Raw genomic sequence first — 26,909 nt, 5'->3', positions numbered from 1 at the left:
ACGCATTGACCAAAGGATGTTTGTGGAGGACAGAAAGATAAATCACGTCTCACCTACAATGTGTATACTTCCCCCACACATATAAAACAAAAGCACCACAAACAGCCTCAGTATTCAACATGACATCATTCCATTTCCATGAAGTCGGAATTAAGACTGATGAAACACTTGAGTAAAAGATTCTTCTAGAAACAAAGTGTGCAATCACAGGAGGTTGACAAAACTTATCAAAACAACTCACCTTGAAAGGTTATTTGAAAATCAGCACAATAGAGGCCAATTTGAAATCCCTTCCTCCCTAACTATATATCTAGAATGCCACATTAAAGAGTTCAGATAACTTTCAGGTGACATTTAATCGTTTAGAGGAAGCACAGGGCACTGCGAACAGACAATGTGTTTGCTCAAAAGAAATGACTGTTTATGTCCGTGTGTGTGTGTGACTGTGTTGTAATTGCCGGATGTCTACAGGGTGAGGGCAAGGAATTGCCCTCCTCTGAGCGTCTTAGACTCTCAGCTTTCACAGGTGCAAAGTGCCACCCACTTCCAGCAACCAGCAGAGGGATACATGGGCATGGCCTTTCTGGAAAGCATCTGGACAATGTATTTACAAAGGCTTACCACAAGTCCACTGGCAGAGGAATGGATTAAGAAAATGTGGTATATATGTGGGCTTCCCAAGCGGCACTAGTGGTAAAGAATCCACCAGCCAGTGCAGGAGACTAAGGGATGAAGGTTCAATCCCTGGGGTACACAATGAAATATTACTCAGCTATTAAAAAAAGAACAAAATAATATCAGTTGCAGCAACATGGATGGACCCAGAGATTATCATACTGAGTGAAGTCAGACACAGAAAGACAAATACCATATGATATCACTTACATGTGGCATCTAATTCTTTAAAAAGATACAAATGAACTTACTTACAAAACAGACTTATAGATATCGATAACAAACTTACAGTTACCAAAGAGTAAATGTGAGGGAGAGGGATAAATCAGAAGCTTGGGATAAACACACGCACATTACTATAGATAAAATAGATAACCAACAAGGACCTACTGTATAGCACAGGGAAGAGTATTCAGTATTCTGTGAATGAGTAAGCTACATGAGGAAAGAATCTAAAAACGAATGAATATATGTGTAACTAAATCATGCTGTGATACACCTAACACTAACACTACATTGTAAATCAACGACTCCAGTAACATTAAAATTTAAAAAAAGTCTTGAAACATTTGTACACTTTGACTCAATCGTTTCACTTCTGAAGGGGATGATCAGAGGTGACCTCAAAGAAACCATAATTGGTTGGTTTAATAGCTGGAATACTGGGCAGCAATTAAACTCAAGTTTCTGAAAAATATTAAATGGCATAGAAAGCAAGATGGCTCAGTATTTCCCAAGGGCAGTGTCCTGCAGAACACTGTGCCCTCGAAGAGCTTTTTGGAGAGAAAGCTTTCTTGGCCAAATAAGTTTCAGGAATCGCTACATACTAAAACTTTCGAACCATGTGTTGGAGAAGATTCTTGAGAGTCCCTTGGACAGCAAGGAGATCAAATCAGTCAATCCTAAAGGAAACCAACCATGAATATTCATTGGAAGGACCGAAGCTTCAATTCTTTGGCCACCTGATGTGAAGAGCTGATTCATTGGAAAAGACCCTGATGCTGCGAAAGACTGAGGGCAGGAGGAGAAGGGGACAACAGAGGATGAGATGGTTGGATGGTATCACCGACTCAACAGATGTGAGTCTGAGCAAACTCTGGGAGACAGTGAAGGACAGGGAAGCCTGGCGTGCTGCAGTCCATGGGGTTGCAAAGAGTTGGACACAGCTTAGCAACTGAACAACAACATATTATAATGTTCCCTGGAGTTCACAAAGTATTATTGGTACAAGAAAGGCTCTGAAATTTTCTATAATAAAGAAACTTATTTATTTATTTTGCTTTCATTCAGGATTCTTTATTTTCTACCTTTTTTCAAGTAATATTTCTTAACATCTAGCGACCTAGTGAGTGTCTTGAGAACCCACTTTAGGGGCACAGGGTGAAGAGATCTCGACTCAAGATAGGGTGCTGACCTGCATCTGGCTCAGTACCAGTTTGGGTTGGGGTGGGCAAGAGTGGGTGGTGACAGCTAAGGTTTTTCCAGCTCTGTGAGGACACTCATGGTCAAGGTCAGACAGACTCTGGATGGAACTCTGGCCCTGCTCTTGCCTCACGTGCAACACAAAGCTCCCTTCCTCCCATTCCACAGCATCCTGTGTGTGCACACACACACTGTCAGCACACAGTGGAAAGTACCATTCCAGGAAACCCAGTCCTTTAGACCACCCAGTCAACTTCAGGCAAAATTCCTTACACGCAGGTCTGTGGCATCATAAATTCCATAGCAGCAATGTTCTGCATGTCAAGAAGGAGCAGTGATGGAAAATACATGAAGTTTCCTAAAAAGGACCAACCCCAGCTGGGCTCTGCCTCCCGGGTGCGAGTTACCCCAGCCGAGGGCACTGGCATCAGGCCCACGAGCTGCAGGGCTTGGTTGTCTGAGGATCTCAGAGAACGCTGGTCCCTTGTGTGATGCTTTCGCATAGTCCAGGGGCCAGTGCTGGCCTGTCCTGGGCGTGGGGGTGGGGCAGCACACAAGCAGAAATCCTCAGCCTCCCCCAGAACGCCAGGGCAGTGGGCAGTCTAGGGCAGAAGCCAGAACATGTCCTGAGGTCCCTCAGGATTCAGACAAAGGGGGAAGAGGGGGAAGAGCATTCCTGACATTCCCAACATTCCCAGCTGGCAGAAGCTGAATGGAAAAACCATCACTGAATGTACCTTCTGTGCCATTCAGAAGAAGGTTTCTGAGTTTTATACAGACCCTCTCTCTCCACAGAAAGCAGAGGCCTATTTAATATGCCTACTCAGATGTCCTAAAAACCCAATAATAAATACATAAAGTTGAATAGAAAAACCTATCAAAATGGCTATTCTGAATAATGCATTACAGGCAAACCCATCACTTGTTTTCACGTTTCCTGAAAGAACTCTTTTAAAATGTTAACTGTATACATTATGTTTGCAATGAAAGGGGATTTTTTTTTCCCCTTTACTTTCTTTTTTCTTTTAAAGTTCCCATGCCAAAGGATTTCCTCAGCATTCAGGAATCACATCCACAGAGCTCACCCCTCCTCCATTCACACCTTTTCTCAGCTACCGACTCCACCCAGAACCTTCTGTAACCCCCGTTTGGGCAGCAGCAGGAACTCAACAAACTTTCAGCAATGAAAGAGCCAATAACCCTGTGTGGATGGGCAGGCTAGATGGTGGTGGTGGTTGTGGGGGGCGGGTGTGTGTCCCATTGTACAGATGAGAAAACCAAGGCTCAGGATGATTAAGCAAACTGCCCACAGACACACAGCTCTTAAAAGTCCGTAAATGTAGGTCTTCTGACCCCAAATTCCACTCTTTTTCCACTATTCAGTTTCTTCTCTGAAAGGAAGCATCACTTTCAGAGGTGTAATGAAGATGCGGGCTGGGACTAACTTTACTCACTCATTCAGCACCCATCTGCTGGACATCTGGTACATGACAGGGCCGTTCTAAGCGATGGCGACAGAGGGTCAGCAGGTAGAACAATAGTGCTCCAAGCTATCCACAGCTTCATCCTTACAGCACAGAGCGGCCAGAGGTGGGCAGCTGGTCCTGGGAAGGGAGGTTACGCCGAGCTACCAGCTGGGGGCAGTGGCATCATGCAGGGTCTTCCATATGCGTCCTCTCAGATGGAAGAGGGAGGCGGGGGAGTCAGAGAAGCTGGAAGACGCTCTGCTTTGAAGATGGATGAATGGGCCACAAGGCGAAGACTGTGGGCTGACTCTTCTCAGAGCCTCCAAAAACGAACCCGCAGGCCCATGCTCCAGACCTGGGAGGCTGTGCACCCAGGCTGTTAGAAGGCACTACATGTGCGTTACAACAGCCACAGGAAACAGAGACGGTGAAGACGCCGACAAATCCCTGTCCTTCAGAAGCACTCTCCTCAGAGTGGACGGAGGAGGTGGCTCCTTCAGAGGGGCCGCTCTGAAGATAAAGTTTCCACTCAGAGGACACACCTTTGTCCCCATAACAGGACCTGCAGGGGCTTTTCAAAGCTACACGAAGTCTGTGTGTCTAACTTCCTTGTCAGGAACTACATGTATTGCTTGTATTTTAACCAGACGTATGAAATCAGCTGCGTACAAGGAAAAGAGGGAAAGCAGGGGAGGAGAGAAGGCCGACCAGGTAAAGGGCATCTCAGGTTCTTTTTCTTTTCCTTGAACAGATGAACTTTAATATGTTCTAAATCTACTTTCCGTTTGCCTGGTGTCCAATGAAGCATTTCACTGATGCCTTCTCAGTGTATACAATTAAAATTAGAATTAGAAAATTTAATGACTATTGATATTTTATCTAATTATTCTTCCATGTTTGCCACCTCACCATCTCAGGTTCTTAACAAGCACAACCCCAGCCGGGCCCCAAAGTCCTGCCTCCCGCCCCACCTCCTGGGTTCTCTGCCCCAGGTCCCCTGAGAGTCACAGGAGGAGACTGGCCTTTAGCCAAGAGGTGCAGACCCTGCCTCACAATGAGAAGGCACTTATGGCATCAGGTGGATGCATGCTAAGTTGCTTCAGTCCTGTCCGACTCTTTTCGGCCCCATGGACTGTAGCCCACCAGGCTCCTCTGTGCATGGGATTCTCCAGGCAAGAATAGTAGAGTGGGTTGCCATGCCCTCCTCCAGGGGATCTTTGTGACCCATGGATTGAACCCGCATCTCTTAAGTCTCCTGCATTGGCAGGTGGGTTCTTTACCACTAGCGCCACCTGGGAAGACCTTATGGCATCACATCCCAGGCTAAAGACACAGAAAAAGCCCTAGGAACCCAAGAGTCTTCATCCAGAGGAGCCGCATCGGTCCCCAGGAGGGGGAGATGCTCTCTGGGGAGCAGAGGGTCTGTTCTGGTGGGGAGGATGCCAGAGGAAGGGGCTGGGTCCCTTCAGGCCAGCTCAGGATTGAGACCCCCCAGCCCACCACTGCTCCTGAGTCTCCATTCCCCGTCCCCTCCCCCTTCCCAGCATTCCCATCCCACCCGCCGAGGGCAGAGACTTCGCAGTGTTTCCTGAAGGACTTACTGGATTTATTTTTTCAGTACACGGACGTGTCTTTCCTCTTTCTCTCCTGTCGGCAACATTCTGACACCCAGCAGGACAATTCTGCACGTAAAATCTTATTTTCCTAAATGACGCTAACACCCCCACACAGAACAAACCCTGGGAGCCAGGTCGGTGAGCAGCTGCCCCAGCCCAAACACCACTGTCACATTCTTTTCCTCGGTTTCTGTCGCCGGGTCTCTGCCCTTCTGGGTGACTTTTCAAAGTGACTCTTGAGGCTCCCAGACCCCATCGACAGCCGCTGCTCTCATTTAAGAGCACATCTGCAGGCCTCTGAGCCATCAGCTTCACACACAACCTTCACCCACTTTTCTTTTCTAAGAGCCTTCTTGGCGGTGGGGCGATGGAGGGAGGGCATGGTTCCCTAATTCAGACCTCAGTCCACACTGTGGAAGCACTGTTCTCTAAGAAGGGGCGTTGCATAGACCCTACCTCCTCCCACTGAAGGCAGACCCCCCACAATGGAAGTCTGTGAGGAGGTGCCGAGGGTAAAGCCCCCCTCCCTCCAGCAGCGCTGAGTGTAGGCTCGGTGCTGGGAGCTGGGAGCTGGCCTCTCTCTCCAGGGGCTGTAGGGTGAGCCGGGGAGAAAACAAAGATCAGCTCTTTCAGAGCCTGTAAGAGGCCTCTTTCTTCAAGGACCCATGAAGGTCAAACTTTCCTCTGACTTTAGCCACAGCCTATGAATAGTGAACCACTTTCCTGACCACGAACTCCAGGGCCCTAAGAAAGAAGGAAAGGAAGCAGAAGTTTCTTTTGATGTTTGTAAAGAGCCTGAACTTGACCTTGAACTTGTTGTCTTCAATTCTCTTTTCCTTCCCAAGGACCCATTCTGACCCAATATTGAGGCCACGGCTTTCTCAGCTGCACCCTAACATCTATGATCCCATTATCTAAGCTTCCAAGTTATGGGAGACGGGAGGAGCTGAGCCCAAGGAGGGAAATGAGGGGGCTTGCCAGGTGGCTCAGCAGTAAAGAACCCACATCTCAGCAATGCAGGAGACTCAGGTTCTGTCTCCAGGTGGGGAAGATCCCTGAGAGAAGAGAAGGGCTAACACTCCAGTATTCTTGCCTGGAGAATCCCATGGACAGAGTAGCCTGGCGGGCTATAGTCCATGGGGTCACAAAGAGTAGGACACGACTTAGCAACTAAACGACAAGCCAACTAGGAAAGACAGACAACTACAACGATGACTCTCACCAAATGAAACAAAACAATAAGATGATGTTCATTTTTTTTCCAGGTTAGATTCTTAAAATAATGCTGCTCTGATGGATCACACCAGGAAAAGGAAGTCTGACATTTTTCCAGGATGCTGACATTTTTAATGGAGTTATTCTATGGATGGTGACTGTGTTTTAAAGCAGGCACAGAAAGATATGGAAGTATACATCTAGAAAGGTAACGCTTCGTCTCACATTGTGATATTCAGTAGCAGTGAGGATACACTGGTCCCCAGCTGAAACGGAAGAACAGGAGGAAATCAGAGGAAACTCGGAAGAAAGGAATAAGCTGACACCCTGGCACAGAAGTCTCATCCCCCTCACAAATCCTGACAATAGGAGCTGGGACGACAGAGCTCGGCAGATAATTTCCCTTCTCTCCCCAGGGCTCTCTCTGAGCTCCAGTCCCTGAGAGCATCCCTCTAGAGGCTCTGCTGATCTACCGCTGCCCCTCCTCACCCGTCATCAGGAAGCAGAAACCAACAGGACGACCCCTGCGAACAGGACAGGAGGGACACCCCAGAAGCCACCTCCGAGCTCCGACAGGGCACTCTTCTCTCGCAACAACGCCCCTGGGGAGCAGCATAGTCAATGCACAAGTCTCAAAAACGCTAAGCTTTTAACAGACTGGATTCAACAATCAACTGGAAATGGTTACATTTTTTTTAACCATTTTTTTTTCTTTTTACAGAGGCACTTGATGGATTACCATTTGGCACTGAAAGAACTGGAGGGTGCCCATCATATAGGGCTGAACTAAAAGCAAAAGACAACATGTCAAGAATGAATGCACTCTATCCACAGACAAAACTCTAGGTGGAAAAGACACATGCACCCTTTTGTTCACAGCATCACTATTCACAACAGCCAAGACATGGTAACAACCTAAGTGTCCGTCAACAGAGGAACAGATAAAGAAAATGCAGTACTTACATACTGTGGGATATTACTCAGCCATAAAAAAAGAATGAAATAATGCCACTTGCAGCTATGTGGATGAACCTAGAGATTATTACACTAAGTGAAGTAAGTCCGACAGAGAAAGACAAATATCATTTGATATCACTTATATGTGAAATCTAAAACATGACACAAATAAGCTTATCTATGAAACAGACTCACAGACACAGAGCACAGACTTGTAGCTACCAAGAGGGACAGAGGGCTGACGATGGATGATGGACTGGGAGTCTGGGATTAGCAGATGCAAGCTATTTCACACAGGATGGATAAACAAGGTCCTACTGTACAGCACAGGGAACTACATTCAATATCCTATGATAAACCATAGTGGAAAAGAATATGGAAAGAATATCTATGTGTGTGTGTGTATAACTGAGCCACTTTGCTATACAGCAGAAATTAGCACAACACTGTAAATCAACTACCCTTCAATAAAATTTACAACAGACAAAAAAGAATGACCGCGCTCTTCTACAGGAACAGGAGACCAGGATCAGTGCTCACAGGGGAAAATCATCCTTGGAGAGTACGAATCTGCGCCACATCTAAGGTAGACTCAGCACCACAGTAAGTAGGACATGGACAGGAGTGCTGCGTGTGCCAGGCAGACTCAGACATGGTCCAGTTTTGAGGAGTCATCATATGCAACGCACCGCGTGGAGCAGTTAAATCTGTCTTGATACAGTCAACTCATAAATCCAAAGAGACTGGGTTCAGCATTGTGAAAACTAGGGAGAACAGCAGTAGATTTCTACAACGATAAGGAGGGAAAATAAAATGCACTGGACTCCAACGATTAATGAGAGAACCAACCGCAATCCGCACCAGCAACAGCAGGGAATTTATTTTTAGCTCAAACATGAGGCAACGTCATTACAAGCACGATTAAGTCCAGCACGAAGCTGCCAAAACGACTGAAAAACTGCCATCACTGGAGCGAGAGCAGGCTGCATGGAGGGACGAGACAAGGTCAGCCTGGGGGTAACACGCCAAGCTGTTGAGGGCCAGAGGGATCCATGACCACGAGGTCAGGGGGACTCTGTCCACTCACGCTCCACAAACCTGGATTCACCTGAAATGACCACCCAAACCCAAGCCCCCTTCCCTGGAGTATAAGAAGAAGCCCTAATATGAGGCTTATGCTTTTCAAATTATAGACACAGTGATATAGTCACAGGTATCTACAACCTGAGAGATAAATTTTAGAAAAGCAATTAGACTAATTAAAAATATAGGCCTATGAAAGAAATGTTACGGTGCTTTTGCTTTGAGATGCTAAGTGGGCCAGACTCCAAACTTTGATAGTCATGTTAGAGCCAAATTTCACCCAAAGTAATTGATCTCATGACTATTAGACTAGGTAAGTCAATGTCAAGAACCCTGCTTCAATCACACAGAAATCTCCCTCTAGGGACACTTCAACACAAGTGAAAACAGCAGGTTATAAAGAATCAGGATCCCATTGATAAGAAATTATCACACACACACATACAGTGAGCTATCTGGAGAATGGCCACCTAATGTCAACAGTAGAAATAATATCTGGGCTGTGGGATTTTGGATCATTTTAATTGTGTGGTTTTCTGTGCTTTTTTTCCATCAATACATAACTATCAATCCCAGGACCCAGACTGCTCGATTCAAATTTCTGCTTTATACCTTCTTAGCTGTGTGTTCTTGACCAGGTTACTCACCCTCTCTGAGCCGGGGTGACCTCCCCTGTGGATGGCGATAAAGACAGTCCCAGCTGAGTGCCGTGAGTGGGCTACACGTATTAGCGCACAGTAAGCACTGAGCACAAGACCGGGGCACAGCCTGGAGGACCTGCAGCGGCAGGAGAAGCCGCAACGCTGCCTCTCCTAGAGGACATGCCGCGGCAGGAGGCGCCGCAACGCTGCCTCTCCTAGAGGACATGCCGCGGCAGGAGGCGCCGCAACGCTGCCTCTCCTAGAGGACATGCCGTGGCAGGAGGAGCCGCAACGCTGCCTCTCCATGTAAAACGGACTGATGACACTCAGGAAGAGCCGCTGCAGGGGCTTCCCTGGTGGCTCAGTGGTAAAGAATCTGCCTGCCAATGCAGGAGACACAGCTATGATCCCTGGTCCGGGAAGATCCCACATGCTGCAGAGCAACTAAGCCTGTGGGCCACAACTACTGAGTCTGTGCTCCAGAGCCTAAGGGCCGCGACAAGAGAAGCCACTGCAATAAGATGCCAGTGCGCCACAACCAGAGAGTAGCCCCTGCTCACGGCAACTAGAGAAAAGCCCATGAGCGCAGCAAGGACCACCCAGCACAGCCAAATAGAAATAAATAAAATTATTTTTAAAATTAATTTAGAATTATTTTTTTTTAAAGCAGCTGCATAAGCAACTATTTCATGAGCAAAAGTAAAACGGGGAAGAAGAAAACCTCTTTGCTTAAGGAACAAACCCCCAACTCCGAAAACAGAAATCCAGCTTATCGCTACAGAGAACACACAGGGACATAGAGAAGAGACCCCTATCATGTCACTTCCCTTGGACTCCGGCCCCCTAATTTTGGAAGTGGGTATGGCCCACGGTCAGAGAGAAAGAGGGGCCCCAGGTAGCAGCCTCCTGTGTGCTAATCTGAGTTCTTGATTCCACAGTGAAGGAGCAGACGTCCTAACGAGGGTAGCATTTGAGGCCAGACGATTCGTCCTCATTAAAGGAAAGGAAACCTCTGAGACAGCTTCATCTACAAACACTGGAATGTTCATTTTAAGAGGGGATTTACAGAAAATGCAATTCGTATAAACACACACTTGCTGTGTGAGGAGCTGATAATGAAAACGATGGATTATCCGGAGTCCTGGATTCTCCTGTGAGAGGGAGACGGTTGACAGAATTGATGAGCGAACTGAGGAGCATATTAGAGGCTGGTGAAGGCTGTGGGCTCCCCTGGTAGCGCAGTGGTTAAAGAACTCGCTTCCCAATGCAGGAGACATGGGTTCAGTCCCTGGGTTGGGAAGAGCCTCTGGAGAAGGAAATGGCAACCCACTTCAGGATGCTCGTCTGGGAAATCCCATGGACAGAGGAGACTGACAGGCTACAGTCTGTGGGGTCGCAAAGTTGTGTCCACGGGGACACACCTGAGCACCTGAACACACATAGCAAGGGCTGTGGAGAAAAAGGGAGCAAGTTGGGGTGGGGAGCGAGGAAGTGCCGACATTCTAAGTGGGCAGAGACGGTGACGTGAGCTAGGAACAGACCAGGGCAAGTTCAACCTGTCTTACTCTGCGATAACCGGCTCCGGGGCCAGTTTTGATTGGTTAAGAGAAGGTACTGGTGAGCCCTGTGTTCACCCATCCAGACCACTCCTCTCAACTCTGATAACATATGCCCTAGTTATTACATTTCCTGCTCGAGACAGTCTGTGGGTATCTATTGTTTCACCTTTTAAAATCTAGAGATGGCGCTTCTGGAGTTATCTTCTCCATAAACATTTTCAGGAAATAAAGAGAATTAGGAATAAGAGATGGGAGGAGATAGTGAAGGACAGGGAAGCCTGGAATGCTACAGTGCAGAGGGGAGCTGGACACAACTTAGGCTCTGAACAACAACAGAAATAAGAGAGCCCTCATCCATTGTTCCTGGTAACCCAGTACCCATTGCCCCGTTTCCCAGGATGGGAACCCAGACTTCAGGGAACAAAGCCTGTCCAGCTCCCAGGCCACGGGGCTCGGGTGGAACTGAGCGCAGCCACCTCCTAGGGCAAGTGCACTCCCTGGCCCCACCAGCAGGGGCGCCACATCCCCTGAGCACACAGCTCAGACCAGGTAGACGAGGAGCCCCTTGCCTGAGAAGAGCAGCTCTATTTTTGAGGTTGCTGATGGCCAGGGAGTCGGCCTAAAAAGAAGTCAATTTCAAGGTCAGCAAGCAAAGAAAATGGAATAGAGTTGTGCAACTTTGACAGCACGTTGGCAGGGATGGGATTTGGCCCCTTCCAGGTCCTCACGCCTAAAGAGCACATTCCCTTTTGTGCCTAACTCATTTGAAGCTGGATTTCTATCACTAGTCACCAAGTCTTGCCAGATACAAAGAAACCAGTGCTGTTTGGCATCGTATCCCCAGGAAGCCAACAGCAGCGTGTCCTTACCCGTTCCTGACCAGCAGTGTCCCAGATGAGGAACTTGTGAAGTTCATTTCCACAAGGCACAGTTTTGGTCATAAAAGACGCCCTGAAAAAGAGAAGTGACATTGGCACATTACCGATCACCCCTGCGACCTTCACGAAGACTCCTGTTTCCATCAGGTGATGGCGGGGCCTTGGCAGGACCCCACAGGCTCTCCTCTAGGGGCCATGGAGAGGAAAGGGGACCTGCCACCCCAAAGAAGAAATCCTGCCTCTTCTGTTAGTCCAACAGAGGACTTGGGCCGGGGGGAAGCACAAAGTGTATTCAGAACACTGTGTTTCAAAACACTTATCTTCAACAGTCCTAAGACATTAGATGCCTGCAATCAGGAAAAAAAAAAAACACTTAGATTTAAAAAATGTATGATCACCACAATTAAGAGTGAAAACAGCAGCTGTATCCGGGCACATGAGAGTGTGGGCCTTGCAGAGGTGTAAACAGTGGTGCACACTCCCTGCTCTATGACCCCGGCACTGGCAACAACCATTAGAATACTGTCTCACCCTCATCCTGCTCGTGCAAGTGCAGGGATAAAGATGGGCAGATGAACAAATACTTGTTTTATCCAAGAAAAAGGGAGGATTTGAAACTCTCAGTAGATAATGAAACACTTGATACTTTCTTTTTTGCATAGTTCCTCTTAAGCTTTTTCTCAATGCTCAGAAAAGGTGTTAAAGTCTAACACAAGGAATGTTGGGTAGCCTTGGTTTTTTTTTTCCCTGTGTGATAAAGTTTCCCATTCATTAAATAACAGCAAGCCTCTGACTGGGGGAGAAGCAGGCACGAGGAGCCTCCTGACGTGGTGTGGTCAGTACATGCTTCACCTGTTCACCTGTGCAGAGTTCCTGCCCAAAAAATGTTTAGTGTGAATTTAATTGTGAGGATGCAATCCAGTAAATCTGGAACAGGCAACATTCTAACAGATGACGGGCCCAAATGCTTGGAGTAAGTCAATGTCCTGAAAAGTGAACAAAACCAAAGACGGGGGTGGGGGTGTTTTAGAATCTAGATTAAGAGAGAGGAAAGAGACAAACCCACCAAATTCACTGTATGGACCTTGACTGGAACCTGGATTAGTGGGAAAAGCACTCCAAAGACGTTTTGAGGACAACTGGCAAAATGAAAATTTAGACTATATGTCAGATATAAATTCACTTTCTAGGGACAATAAGGGTGTCCTCCTCTTGCTCTTCTCAGGATGCACACTGGAGTCTGCAGGGGTAAAGCATCAGGATGTCTTCCCTCACTTTCACAGACCCCAAGGGCCCTCACAGTCTAGCGAGAGTCCAGCCCTGCCACCACTCAGTGCTCAGCCTGGTAAGATTTCCTCAATTTCTACTCTTCCCTGAGACTAAAGGCAGACCACAGAAGTTCCAGGGAGGAAGATATTCGTCCCTGCAGGCCCCATGACTGTCCCCACAATGTACTCAACACCAAGGCGAATAGTCAGAAAGCTCTAATTATTAACACACAATTGCACTAGATGGAAATTCTAAGGGTTTTTCTAAGTGATATAACCTAATATGATCAAAATTGCATCTGCCACATGACATTTCGTTTCTTTAAGAGTTCTTAAACTGTATGTCCCAGCGTACTCATCAGAGCAAATATACTCCAAAAATCAAAATCTCTTGATGACTTTTCTCATTATAAAAGCAATAGTAGTACTTCACTAAAAAAATATGTTAAAAATGAATATAAAGGAGGAACATAAAATCAGTTGTAATTTCACTACCCAGCCATATTCGCTGCTAATAAGTTGGTACTGTCTTCCAAATGGTGTTGACACAACTTTTATCCCCCGAGTCGATGGTACATAGATTTCGTATCTCCTGCACTTGATATATCGTGGACATCTTTCTATTTCTGTGGCTATAGATCAGCATCATTACCTGGTGACTGCGTATTACACACTATGTCACGGTCCCCTTATTTTTCACTGTTATGACAATGGTTAAATGAATATCCTTGAACCTGAATCTTTGTGTCCTTGTACAACTATTCTTTGGATTTCTCAGAAGCATATACTCTCCACATTGCTATGCTCACCAAATGGTAGCTTGTACCTACCTGTACACCCACTGAAACGTATGCGATGACTTTTTCCCCAAACGAGAGCCTTTCGAATCTGCTCCAGGATGACACACAGGAAATGGTATTTCCTTTCTGGGTTTTTGTCGTGGTTGTCCTAAGTCTGAACATCATTTTAGTATTTACTCTTCAGTTGTTTTCCTTTTGTGAATCTTTAGTTCATGACCTTGGCCTACTTTTTAGCGGGGATGGTCATCCTGCTTCTTGTGTCCTTTTTTACTATTTTATACCAACTTTTTGTAACAGTGTATTTAAAAAAAATTTTTTTTTCAGTTAAATCTTTGCCCTTTAACTTGGCTTATGGAACATTTTCCAAAAATGCTTTTTAAAATTGTATGTAGACGGCTATATCAACATTTTATCTTGATGCTTATTTTTGTTTTTACATTGATGTAAGTCAGATTTTCTCAGGTGGCTCACTGGTAAAGTAGAAAAGAATCTGCCTGCTAATGCAGGAGATGCAAGTTCAAGCCTGGGTCAGGAAGATCTCCTGGAGCAAAGAATTGGCAACCCACTCCAGTATTCTTGCCTGGGAAATCCCAAGGACAGAGGAGCCTGACAGGCTACAGTCCATGGGGTCACAGAAAATCAGACACGACCTAGCGACTAAACAACAAGTCACTTACCAACTAAACAAGTCACTTAGCAACTAAACAGCAAAGCAGATTTTCATTCATTCTTCAATATATTATAGGCAATGGGATAAAAAATACAGCAACTCTGCTCACAAAAAGTTCTCAGGTTTAGAAAACTAAGTTCATGCCTTTAAAGTCTTAGACTTTTATGAGCTAGGGGAAAAAAATATACCCAGACTACGCTTTTCATTTTACAGATATGACGGAGGTAAGCCTGAGACCTGAGATGACCTTGACCCTGGTCAAGAAAGAATCTGATGGCACAGTCAGGAGAGAAGACAGAGCCCCATGGCCACCCTGGAGGATGAGGGTCACAGTCCCTCAGTTTGCTCATCTGTGAAATAGGCCCCAAATCCACCCTGCGTGATCTATGGGCTGCTTCAGGGTCAAATGAGGAAACAACAGCTGTGAAGTCCATCGGTACACAGTGAGCCGGCAAGGAACAGCTCTAGAGAAAGTAGCAATGCATATCATACCATATGTATGTATGCATTCACCTATATGTGGGGCTTCCTGGTGGCTCAACTGGTAAAGAATCTGCCTGCTAATGCAGGAGATGCTAGAGATGCGGGTTTGATCCCTGAGTCGGGAAGATCCCCTGGAGGAGGGCATGGCAACACACTCCAGGCTTCTTGCCTGGAGAATCCCATGGACAGAGGAGCCTGGCAGGCTACAGTCCATGAGGTTGCAAAGAGTTGGACATGGCTAAGAATGTGCACACACACACATACCTATATGTGCAGACACCTCTCTCTGTTCCTGATTTCCTGCCACTAGGAGAAAGACAATTACTGTTTGAAATGAAGACTGACAACCGTTGCTCTTTTGTTTTTTGTTTTTTTTTTCAGCCTCCTTGCTAGCTTTCAAGTTCAGACTCTCAGGCATCTTCGCTTCCCGAGCGATGGGGGTGAGCAATGCTGGACTGGCTTCATTACCTGCGGGAAGCAGAAGCTGGCAGAGAAGAAACACGATGTCCTTGTAAAGGTCAAACTAGAAAGAGAGGTGCACACATCTGTTCATGATGCTGACAGTCTGCTTGAATAGCAGTCAGGGTTTCTCATGAGTCACCCGGTGGCAAGGATGAACTTTCGGTGCAGAAACGATGCCCTTTCACAGCCTGAGGTCCTTCTCAAGGCAGTGATCACCGTGGGAGGCGGGTGGACTCCCAGTGGACTCCATGGCTGCGAGTTAGAAGCTTGCCATGTGCCCTGCCATGAATCTTCTCCACTCAAGGCTGATGGAGGCCGTTGCCCTGTCCTCATCCATCCTATCCAGTTCCCCAAATTGATACACCCGTTGTTTCCCTGCTGAGGAAAACCAAACCTTGCTCTCTGCAGAGAGCATGCTGACTTCATGGAGAAAGACACTGGGCTAAGTACTAAGATGGTGAAAAATTAACCACCTGCAAAGCAGCACGGCAGAAGCACATCTGGTGAAGGCATCCTAGCAAAGAGAAAGCGAAGAGAAAGCGAACAGGAAGTGCTCTCGCGTCCCAAGGCTGAGGTCTGGGCAGGGCAGGGGGTAGGAGGGCAATCCTCCCCTCCTCTCCCAAGCATCAGAACAGAGATGCCGACCCTGGATTCAGCCAGGAAAGGAAAATCAATCTGCCCACGATCCGTGCAGACGGCTCTGCTGTGCGTGGACACGTTCCCAGGTTTCCTGGCAGGCAGGTTCAAGCAGGACCTTCAGGGATTCGTCCCAGATCTCGACTTCCATCTGGAAATAAAGTCGGCATGATCTGCAGAATAACGCACTCGGAGATCAAGGAAACAACCCGAGGTGGCAGTGAGGGCGGCTGGTGCAAGGTGGAGGGGACTGCAGGGATAGGAAGACCGGACACATCGCCCAAGGCCCTGAGTTGTGTCCAAGTCTTCACAGTCAGGAATGAGTCTCCCTGGCTGGGATGAACACCCCTGAAGGCTCAGACACTGTGACCTCTCTGGGTACTTAGGAAGAAAGGTGAATGGGAAGAACAGGTGAGAACTTACCCAATGGTCGGGCTGATGTTGTGGTCAAAGTGATCCTGGACGAATCGACACACGATGCTGGACTTCCCCACGCCAGTGTCCTGGAAGAGGACGAGAACAGAGCCATGAAGACCCAGTATAAACAGAACCCAGCACAGGGGAGCTTACTTCCGGCTGGGGGGAAGTGGGATATTTTCTTCTATTTCATACCAGAAATTTTGACAATGAAGTTGTATTACCTTCATAAAAGAAGTATGCTAAAAGTAAGTTTCAGAAACGTGCCATCTATACACAATAATTAACCTAAAACTGGCATGTCCCAATATATTTACTTCCAGAAATTTGGAAATTTGGGGAGGGATCTAAGAAGCACAGCAACAACATCACTTTGTTTTGGTAGAAACTGATTTTATTCAAACCTTTAGCACTCTAAGAAGGCATAACCTATTTTTCTAGGTATCATCCTGTAAGAACGATAAATTCTAATTATTACATGTTTATCATTTTCTCTCTAGAATCTGATGGCTGCATAAGAACCTCCAGTTTTGCTCAATTGTACAGCTCTTTCTCTGTTAAATAATTCTATAAAGCTGTTAGGAAGGCGGTCCACTCACAGATTGGAAAGACACATGCATTTTTCTCTGTGTGTGCATGCTAAGTTGCTCAGTCGTGTCTCTGCGACCTGACTGTAGCTGGCCAGGCTCATCTGTCCACGGGATTCTCCAGGCAAGAATACTGGAGTGGTTGCTATTTCCTCCTCCAAGGGATCGTCCAGACTCAGGAAGCGAGCCCGCCTCTCTTAGTCTCCTGCATTGGCAGGCGGGTTCTTCACCACTAGTGCCACCTGGGAACTCCCAAGTGCATTTTTCTCCAGTCCTTTCCAAATCCCTTGTCAAATGGTTTAAGGAATTAAAAAAAAAAAAAAAACATTCACAAGGTCATAGAGATGGGAGAAGAGACAACCATCAGACAAGTGAGGACAGAGAGGAACAGCTGGGGCAGGGAAGGTGGGGTCACTGTGAAAGAGGGAGCCGGAGCCTAAGGGCCTGCAGCGGGGAGAGCAAGTCAGTCCCGCCCACGTTCCCTGCAGGTACCAAGAGCTGGAGGCAGTGCTGGAATCAGAATATCGGAATCAGAGGCAAGACTGCAGAGAATCACACCTAGGTGCCCCAGCAACGGGATCAGGGGAGGGATGTTCCAGGAGGATGCTGGAGGCTGACTCCAGAAAACCTGTGTCACATACAGGCTGGCCCACGACCCTGCACACAGCTCGGGTTGGGGCGGGGGGAGCTACGCACCCCACCCTGCCCCACCCTGTGCGAGCCCAGATGGAAGGGGTCAGAGGCTTTGTGTCTTTGTGTCTCCCCGCTTGCAGACCCAGCTATGAGTCCCCCAACTAGAGGCCACGTGTGCCCCCACCCACCAGCCCCTGTGCAAACAGAGCTTTGGGGAGGCATTTTATTTTTTAAAACATTCTCCTTTTATTTATTTTTTTCTTTTGGCCAAGCCACGCAGCATGCCGGGGTTTTAGTTCCCTGACCAGGGATCAAACCCGTGCCCCCTGCATTGGAAGCGTGAACCCCTAACCACTGGACCAGCAGGGAAGTCCCTGGGGATGCATTTTAATCTTTAAAAAAGAAATGCTCATCTAAGAAATACCGGAGATTTACAGCCACAGAAAAGTAGAGGATGCATTTTTAGAAGATCATTCAGAAAGTAAGACAGACGCTCAGAAACTAAAAACATGATGACAAAAATGGATATTTCAAAGGAAGAGTTGGCAAGGTGAAGTCCAGAGATTGCCCAGAAAGCAGGACAAGGAGAACAAAGCTCCTGCCCCCGCTGCCCTTTGAGAGTGGCCGCACGGCGAGGAGATCCAGGGCACGTATCTGCTCTGGGAGGACTGTGGAGACTCAAGACAGAGAAGTGAAGGGGGAAAGAGACACACCTAGCCCAAGAAGGAAAAGACAGTGATGAGCTTCTCTTCAAAGCTTCACGTTAAAAGCCCACAGATCAAAAAAAAAAAAAAAAGGCCCACAGATCAAGGAGAAAATGCTGAAACTCAGAGAAAGGTGTTTCTCTCCAGACACTGAAACATGAAATCAGATTTGAAACACCATCAGCATCTGAATCATGGGAGTGCCCTCTCGCTCCCGCATTCAGGGGACAATCCTAGCAAAGCCGGGGCGGGAGGGCCTCGGGCTTGGGATCCTCATCAGAAGGTCACTGTCCAGAAGGTGTCACCTCCCAGAGCACGTGGCCTGCATTGGCTCTGAGCCCCCAGAAAAAGCCGCACCAGACGCTGCATCTTTGCAGCCCTGGGTCGATGTGCAGAGTTCAAAGAGGTGATGACAGAAAGGAAACACCAGCTCCTCAGACTCCAGATCGATGCGACTGCTATTTCCAGCTGCATCCCCAGGAAGGACTCCAGCTAATGCTTCTCAGTGTCCCCAGACCACAGCCCCGTCCTTCCCATCTCAGCTGAGCTTAAAGTCCCTGTGAAAGAGCAGACCCCTACCACCCTGCAGTCCTCACAGCCCCAGCGACTCTGGACAGGGAGAACTGGGCTGCACCCAGGCCTCCCCCGTACCCAGCTGGGACAATGGCCCCTTGATAGCCTCCCCCCCAGCAGCAGAGCCCTTCCTCTAAGGGAGTGGCTGGCATCCAGGGCTCTGGCCCGAGGGGGCATTCTCATGGGCAGGACTCTGCTCCAGGGGGCACGTTTCAGAGCCCATTTACTTGCTCTGCCCAAGGGTTTCAGCTGCCAAGAGCTGACTCATTAGAAAAGACCCTGATGCTGGGAAAGATTGAAGGCAGGAGGAGAAGGGGATATCACCAACTCAACGGACATGAGTTCGAGCAAACTCCGGGAGACGGTGAAGGACAGGGAAGCCTGGAGTGCTGCATTGAATCCCAAAGAGTTGGACACAACTGAGTGACTGAACGACAACAAAGTCATGTTGTGGGGTCAGAGGCTTTGTGACAACTTGGGGATGGCCTGCTCCCAGGCCTGCCATTCCCCCACCGGCCACCAGGGGAAGGCCCTGCCCATGGATGGCAGACGATGGCAGAGCAGGATGCAGGGCAGTCGTCATGAATCACTGAGCTGGGTGACTTCCTTTTCCTGCAGGACCTCCTTCAGACAGTCACACACACACATACACACAGAGGCAGGAGGAAAACGCCCCAGATCATGCCTGTCCCACAGGAAATTGCAAAGCTCTGAAGCAGCAACTCCTGGGTGGATAAAGGCATCAGAGGAACAAGAGGAGGGCCGGGAGGAACAGGCTGCTCACCCCTTCTCCTCAGCCCCGTGACTTCCGGGGGACTCGACGCCCTTGGAAGGAAGCTGGCTCCACTTCCTGAAATGACAGGACGTTGTTACAGCCCATCCAGCCCCGAGTCTGCAGGAAAGGAGGCTGCGTGGCTTCCCCGAGGTCACACAGCAGGCTGGAGGGTCAGAGCACAGTTTTCCGAGTCCCATGAAAACCCTACAGTCTCTCACCAGGTAAATCAACTCCCTGACAGATGTAAATGTCTTCTTAAAAGAAGTCCACTTCTTGGACCTATGAGGGCCTTTACTACTGCTTTCCAGGTTCACCACCCGTAAGAGAGTCATTCGCCCTAAAGATACATCTGCTAGGTCTTGCCCGAATGGGAGGGGGACGTACTGTCAGCTACCAAGGAGGCATCACATAAAACCAATTCTTTTCTTTTTTTAACTGAACGTAGTTGATTTAAAATGTCGTTCATCATTAGTCTCAGGTGTACAGCACAGTCACTCAGTCACACACACACACATACATCTGTATCTATATCTGTTCTTGGTCAGAGTCTTTTCCCTAATAGGTTGTGCTGCGTTCTGTGCTAACCTGCTTAGCTGTGTCTGGCTCTGTGAGACCCCATGGACTGTAGCCATCCAAGCTCCTCTGTCCGTGGGATTCTCCAGGCAAGAATACTGGAGTGGGTTGCCATGCCCTCCTCCAGGGGATCTTCCCAACCCGGGGATCGAATCAGGGTCTCTTACTTTTCCTGCATTGGTAGGCAGGTTCTTTATAACTAGCGCCACCTGGGAAGCCCCTAGGTCACTTACACATCAGACCTAAACTTTCAAAGGAATCAGACAGGGTGTCACAGCCAGGGTGACCAAGACTGCACAGGCCACCCCAAGAAGTCAACAGGACGGCTGATGGCTGGGCTCCAAACTTTTAAAACTCAGGCATGCATCTTTCTGCTGACATAATGCTCTAAATAAATCACGATTCTTTCCCAAGCTTGGGCCTGCGCTATAGCTCTCTACAATGAAGACCCCAACATCCATTTATAATATTATTTCCATAGGAAACTTTATTCTACTTTCAAGCTTGGGATTTCAGCCAGTACCAACCAGACTCTCAGGCCTACAGTCCAAGCAGAACACCCCAGAGTGAAGAGATATTTGGGGAACATTTGATGTTCAGTTGCTAAGTCATGTCCGACTCTTTGCGATCCCATGGACTGCAGCACGCCAGGCTTCCCTGTCCTTCACCATCTCCCAGAGTTTGCTCAAATTCACGTCCATTGAGCTGGTGATGTTATTCAACCATCTCACCCTTTGTTGCCCACCCTGGGGGACTCCTGCATTTGGACTCCAGGCATATTGCCAATAATCCCAACCCTTCTTCGGAACAGAAGTGGACTAAACATTCACAGCGATGATGACAAAAGCTGAGCTCATGAAAGCTCACGGCACCCAGCCAGGCATTTTCTAGGGAGAAATGTCCACTATCATCTCCTGAAGCTTTGTTTCTGCTGTCATCTCTCTTCTCTCCTTCTGTGACTCCAGCTGTGCTTGTATTATACTTTTTCACCGTACCATGTACGTCTTTATTTTCTTTTCTTTATTTTCCATCTTTTATTTGTCTGAGTTTCAGTTTGGAATTATTCTGACCTATCTTCTAGTTCTTTTTAAAGATGTATTGAACATGATGATAAACCCATTTATTGAATTTCTGATATCAGTTATTGCATTTTTTCACCATAATATTTTCACAGTACAGTTTTCGATGGTATGCCAAAGTCTGAAATCATGACTTTTATTTCCTCGAACATAATAAACATGCATATATTTTTTTTTAATATTTATTTTATTTATGTATTTGGTTGTGCTGGGACTCAGTTGCAGCACACTGGATTTTCGTGGCATCATCCAGGATCTTGTAGTTTAAAGTACATTATCTAGATTCTAGTTCGGTTTCTATTGTTTGTGGAAAAGTTTTCAGTGGAATTGCCCTGTCTCCTCCTATCACTGGTCAAGTTTGAGTCCTGGAAGCATCACCCAAGGACAGGGAATTAGAGTAGCCTGTCCAGGGATATGGGTCTCCAAGCACAAGACACCCCCCAGGTGTTGAAACACCATCTCTGAGATGGTGTTTAAAAAGAACAGGTGGCCTCGATTCTGGGATGTCATCCACCCCAAAAAAAACTGTTCCTAGTAAGAAAATATTTATGCTGATTTTAAATGCCATCCCATCCTACTGCCGTTACATTTACCTGCCTCTCATTCCGGCACTGGCGGATCTAGTGGATTAAAGAGTCTAGCATTCCATCAATCATCGAGTGCTCTGGCTCCAGAGCAGGTGGTGGCCTCTCCATCCTGCAGGTGGCAAAGGCATGTTCTAGGAGTTCTAGGGAAACTGAAGTCAAGTATTCGGCATGGGAAAAGGTGATCACCAGGGGCTCCATCTCTCTACCAGCCCGGCCTCCCTCTGCCTCACTCCTCCGACAAGTTAAAGAAGGAAAAGAACAAGGAAGATGCTTCTTAAAAGGGGAAGAACGGCGAGTCCCATCACCCTCCACTTCTGACATAGCAGCCCCGCTGCTTCTCGGCTTTTTCAGAGAGCGCTTTGTCCCGATGCAGAGACTGTATAGCCAAGCAGACATTTACGTGTGTCTGCGTCTTACGAAGTGTGACCTTAACTGTTTAAAAATTTTTCTAATCTTGTGTTTTACTTAATCTCACTTCCTGCCAGAGGAACCACTGCCTCTTCTGTCACCTTGCTTTCTGCTCAAGCAGCGCACGTGTGGGGTGGCGACTGGGCAAGCCAGGTTCTCCGGACAAGCCAGGTTCTCCAGACAAATGGCACAGACACGAGCCCCCTGTTCCCAGCGGGGAACCCACCGGCCTGCACAGGCTCCCTGTACCGACGCAGGATTTTATTGTTCTATAATGTTCTTACGAAACACCCAATATTCACTCCTCCCAAGTTCCAGGTCTAGCAAATAAGGACAAAGAATGATCATAATTGCAGCTTTTAATGTGGTTCCCAGTGACTCCTGACACCTGGTATTTGGTCCCCTGTGTGTAGGCTAGGGAGTTTCCCAGGTAGCACAACAGTAAAGACCCTACCTGCCATTACAGGAGTCATAAGAGACCCGGTTCGATCCCTGGGTCAGGAAGATTCCCTGGAGGAGGGCATGGCAACCCACTTCAGTATTCTTGCCTGGAGAATCCCATGGACAGAGGAGCCTGGTGGGTTACAGTCCATGGGGTTGCAAAGAGTCAGACACAACTGAACCGACTTAGCATAGACATGTGGTCTAGACCTAACAACTTGCTCTTAAAAAGTAGAACAACGGTGAAAGTGACAGATGTCAGCCCCCATGTTAGGTTTTAGAACACTGAGACTTGGTCCCCCTTTCTCACCAGGTTGCCCGGCCCCAGCCTAGGGCTCCTAGAAACAGAAGCATTGGAGCCACAGCTCTCGGTGACCATCCAAGGCGCTCTGCTATCCTTAGGATCAGCTGGTACCGCCACACCATGAATTTGTCCTTCAAGTGGGAAGCGCAGCCGTGGACCCCAAGGGCTCTCGGACTCAGGTAAGGAGGCATGGCCCTCCTCCCCTCCAGCCCCTGGAGCCTAGGCTTTGTCCCGAGGGCAGTGGAACCAAGAAGACCCAGCATGGGGTGGGGGAGGGGGGGAGCACTTTAAGAGGACTGGAAGGAAACCAAACCAGGAAACAGAGGTGTTTAGGAGACTTCACACATCTGCATTTTTACTGAGCATCTACTATATGCCAGGTGTTTTCACAGATGATGGTGGCCAGTCTGTCATGTCAGAGCTAAGACTCTACACAGAGCCTCAGCAGGCGCTCATACTCAGCGCTGCAGGGCAGGCAGAGGGAATCCTTCCTATATCTCAACCCTGACAAGCCTGAGAGCTGCTGTCCTCAGACCACTCGCTGGCCTGAGTTAACACTCAACACTCTGCTGACCCCAAGCCGAGCTCCTACGTGATGCAGAAAGTTAGCTGCTGTGATCCTTAGTCACGACAGCAGACTGCAGCACTGACGCGTGCTCCCTCGTTGGCCAGAAGCTGACAGTCCACGTGCCTGCGAGGTACTGGTGAGCCGAGACGCCAGCCTCTGCTCACAACTCGCCTACCTTCCTGGCTGCCACTGTTCCCCATAAACAGTGATAGTCTTTGACTCATGACAGGTGAGGAATCATCCTATACGTCTGAGGGTCAACTGGACTCCGCCCAGACTTGATGGCCATGCCAGGTTCAGGAGGGCAGGTCACAGAAGGGAAGAGATGTATTTGCAGGGGCTGGGCATCAGAAGGTGGGGTCTGAGCCTACAGAGTGCCGTTCCCATAACCATCACGCTGGCTTGACTTTCTCCCGGCTCTGTCCCTCGGTCATCCAGCACGTCTGTGAGCGTTTCAGAGACTTTACAAAACACACAGGAAAGGCAGCAGTGAATTTCCAACTGGGAGGGAGATTATTTAATACTGCCCCCTCACTTTCCATCTGTGTTCTTTGGGAATAAATGCTAAACCAGCACAGTCAGTTTAAGAAATTTGACCAGGAAATACAAGGCTGCCTGCATCACAGCTACCAGGAGAATCCCCACCTCTTCAAGCTGACAAAAAGGGATCAATGTATTTGAACTTTATGTACCAATAACGTGAAGTCATCCTTGTGGATAAATCAAGATTTGTGGCCATACAACTCTTTAAGAAGTTTATTTTAGGGTCAAGAAAGAAAATACGTAGTTTATGCTTCCCAAGATAGGAACTGTGTCCCTTGTACGAATCACTGAATATTTCCAGAAGAGAATATTCCCAGAGACGCTGGGGGTCAACACCTTCCGTGCACTGTGAACACCCTATAAAGGATGAGTCTCAGGCCGCTCTGACTGCACATCCCTGAATTCAGTAAACAAAGTGTGGATCCTCTGATAGGTGTGTATCTATTTACAAACTGCACACATGCACAACTGTATTAAGATATTAGACAGCCTGTAGGACATAACCAGGAGTAGAAATTTTTAAAAGAATGATCTACTAGGATCTTCTCAATACTATGTCACCAGATACAGAAATCCCTGGATGCCAAGGCTGACGTAAGCTGCAACTGCCCCAGCTCCCAGATTTCACGTCTTTGTTCAACCAAATAGCCTCGTCGGTGTCACAGACAGATTTACAATCAGTACAGTCCAGCACTTGGGGGGAAGGACTCGATCTCAGTGTGCACTCCCACCTCCTTGACACATAGAGACCGGGAAACACAGGGACGAAGCCCCCAGTGGCTAGAACCACACTGCGTGGATGGGAGGCTGGAGGCAGCCACCTTTCAACTCCCTGGGCTGGGAAGCTGTGCGGAGAGAAGTTATGCCAAGTGGCCCAAAGACGGTTCTGATACCTTCCGGAGGCCCAGCAACATTCCTGCTCTGGGTTCTGTGGGACACTCTGTATCTTTCTTCTTTTTTAACTGGGTCTCAGGGCACGTGGAACGCCCCCAACAGCCACAGGAACCAGCAGGAGGCTACGGGTGGCAAAGATCCTCCCTGACAATGCAGGAGACCCAAGAAACTCAGGTTCAATCCTTTCTTGGGAAGATCTCCTGGAGAAGGGAATGGCAATCCACTCCAGTATTCTTGCCTGGGAAATCCCATGGACAGAGGAGTCTGGCAGGCTATAGTCCATGGGGTCACAGAGTCGGATGTGACTGAAGTGACTTAGCACAGGGCACACTGGAACGTCCCCTGCCGGCCACGGGGAGCACAGCCAAAGGCTGCCCTTCCAAAGCGGGACCCCCAGGAGGAAGCATCTGTAAGGATTTTACTGCTGACGCCGGCCACTTCCCACCACCTCCAGGCCCACTCCTCCCGGCCCTGGACTAGGCCATCACATCATCACACCTACTGTTTTTGGCAGGCAGTGACAACGAAACCATAACGTCATGTGCTGCTCTCTCATCAAACAGGAGGCTAGAAAATGTCACCTGATGTCTGGGCCTGGCCAGCAGTAAAGTCTGGCTGCCTCCAGTCGGAGCACCCCCTCGGCCACTCACGAACCTCGGGCGTATTTCATCTGCATCTCAGGTCACGGTCATGGCTTAAAGGCATTGCTACATATGCACTCAGAATCCAAGTGACAGGACAAGAATGTCCATTTCTACATTCTCGCTTTACAAAAACACAACTGATTGACTTTATTAAAAAACAAAGCAAGGAAGAAAAAGCAATAATCCGGGAAAGACGGTGACTTGTTCCAGGGGTGAGCTCACCATTCAGGTTTCAACTTGGACCCTTCTGTCCACTCAGGCTCTGCTTCTGCGGACCCATCCACACTGCCCCCGCCTCCCCCACCGGACTCTCTCTCAAGCAGGCAGGAAGATTGCAGTTTGATTGAGGCAACCAGGCCAGAAGTTGCTAGATAATAATTTGGTCAGATGAACCAAAGGAAGTGTGTTTCTTCACTCTGTGGTTTGGACAGCTTGAGGGGTCAGGATGGGACTGAAGACCTTCTCTGACATGAGAGCAAAAACTTCTGTTCCACTGTGACCTAACCACATGACCCAAGCAGCTCAGTTCAAACTTTGCTTTCCTACCCACGAATCTGGTGCCTTACCCAATCTAGCACAAAAGAGACTTGCCCAAGGTCTGACGTGTATAGACACACACGGGTAAATCTGTGACACGATCCTGTTTGTGTGCCTGCCTCTATCCCAGAAAAGGATTAGAATATTTAACTGAGCTTCCCAAGTGCCGGCGCACATCAAGCCTGTGTTTTTACAAGACGGAATCCTTCTCTGCTAAATGGATCTAAACGGCAAACTGTATCTGGCGACCAGGAACACGGAGTCATTCTGCCGTTCTGCTGACTGAAGGAAAACATTTTGGAACTTGAGTTTTCTATGACGTTTGATCTGGACTCTAGATCCAAACCAGCTCGATGTTCATGCTTCCTCAAAACAGTAGCCACAGGGCTGGCCAGCATCACTGCACTGTCCGTTTCCCTGCATGCTCAGTTGCTCAGTCATGGCCAACTCTTTGTGACCCCATGGACTGTAGCGCGCCAGGCTCCTCTGTCCACGGGATTCTCCAGGCAAGAACACTGGAGTGAGTTTCCATGCCCTCCTCCAGGGGATGTTCCCGACCCAGGGATCAAACCATATCTCCTGAGTCTTCTGCACTGGCAGGCAGGTTCACGACCACGGCGCCACCTGGGAAGTCCCAGGTGTCTATTAGCTTCTCTGAAAAAGGTGAAACACCAGTGCCCAGTGTACATCTATTCGCTGCAACATCCCACATCTGATAATGCCATGAAGTCACCAAGTACCAGCATCCTGACCCATGGGCTGGGTTACCAGCTACTGTTCAATCTGGAGCTCAGCATGGGAGACAATGACC

At 48.2% G+C, this 26,909-nt stretch overlaps 1 protein-coding gene across 1 annotated transcript in view; it reads right to left on the bottom strand.

Annotated features, from left to right (window-relative positions):
* RAB31 (RAB31, member RAS oncogene family) overlaps positions 1-26,909 on the bottom strand; it is an 81,103-nt gene that overhangs the window by 34,322 nt on the left and 19,872 nt on the right. The window contains exons 2-3 of the mRNA XM_018039605.1: positions 16,255-16,334; positions 11,504-11,585 (exon numbers count right to left, since the gene is read on the bottom strand). Coding sequence (XP_017895094.1) covers positions 11,504-11,585; positions 16,255-16,334 — 162 coding nt within the window. The remainder of the gene's footprint in view (positions 1-11,503; positions 11,586-16,254; positions 16,335-26,909) is intronic.

This window comes from Capra hircus, chromosome 24 (assembly GCF_001704415.2).
Source record: "Capra hircus breed San Clemente chromosome 24, ASM170441v1, whole genome shotgun sequence".
Classification (NCBI taxonomy): Eukaryota; Metazoa; Chordata; class Mammalia; order Artiodactyla; family Bovidae; genus Capra; species Capra hircus.
Note: the sequence above shows the minus strand (reverse complement) of the source record. Positions and strands in the feature narration are given on the sequence as shown.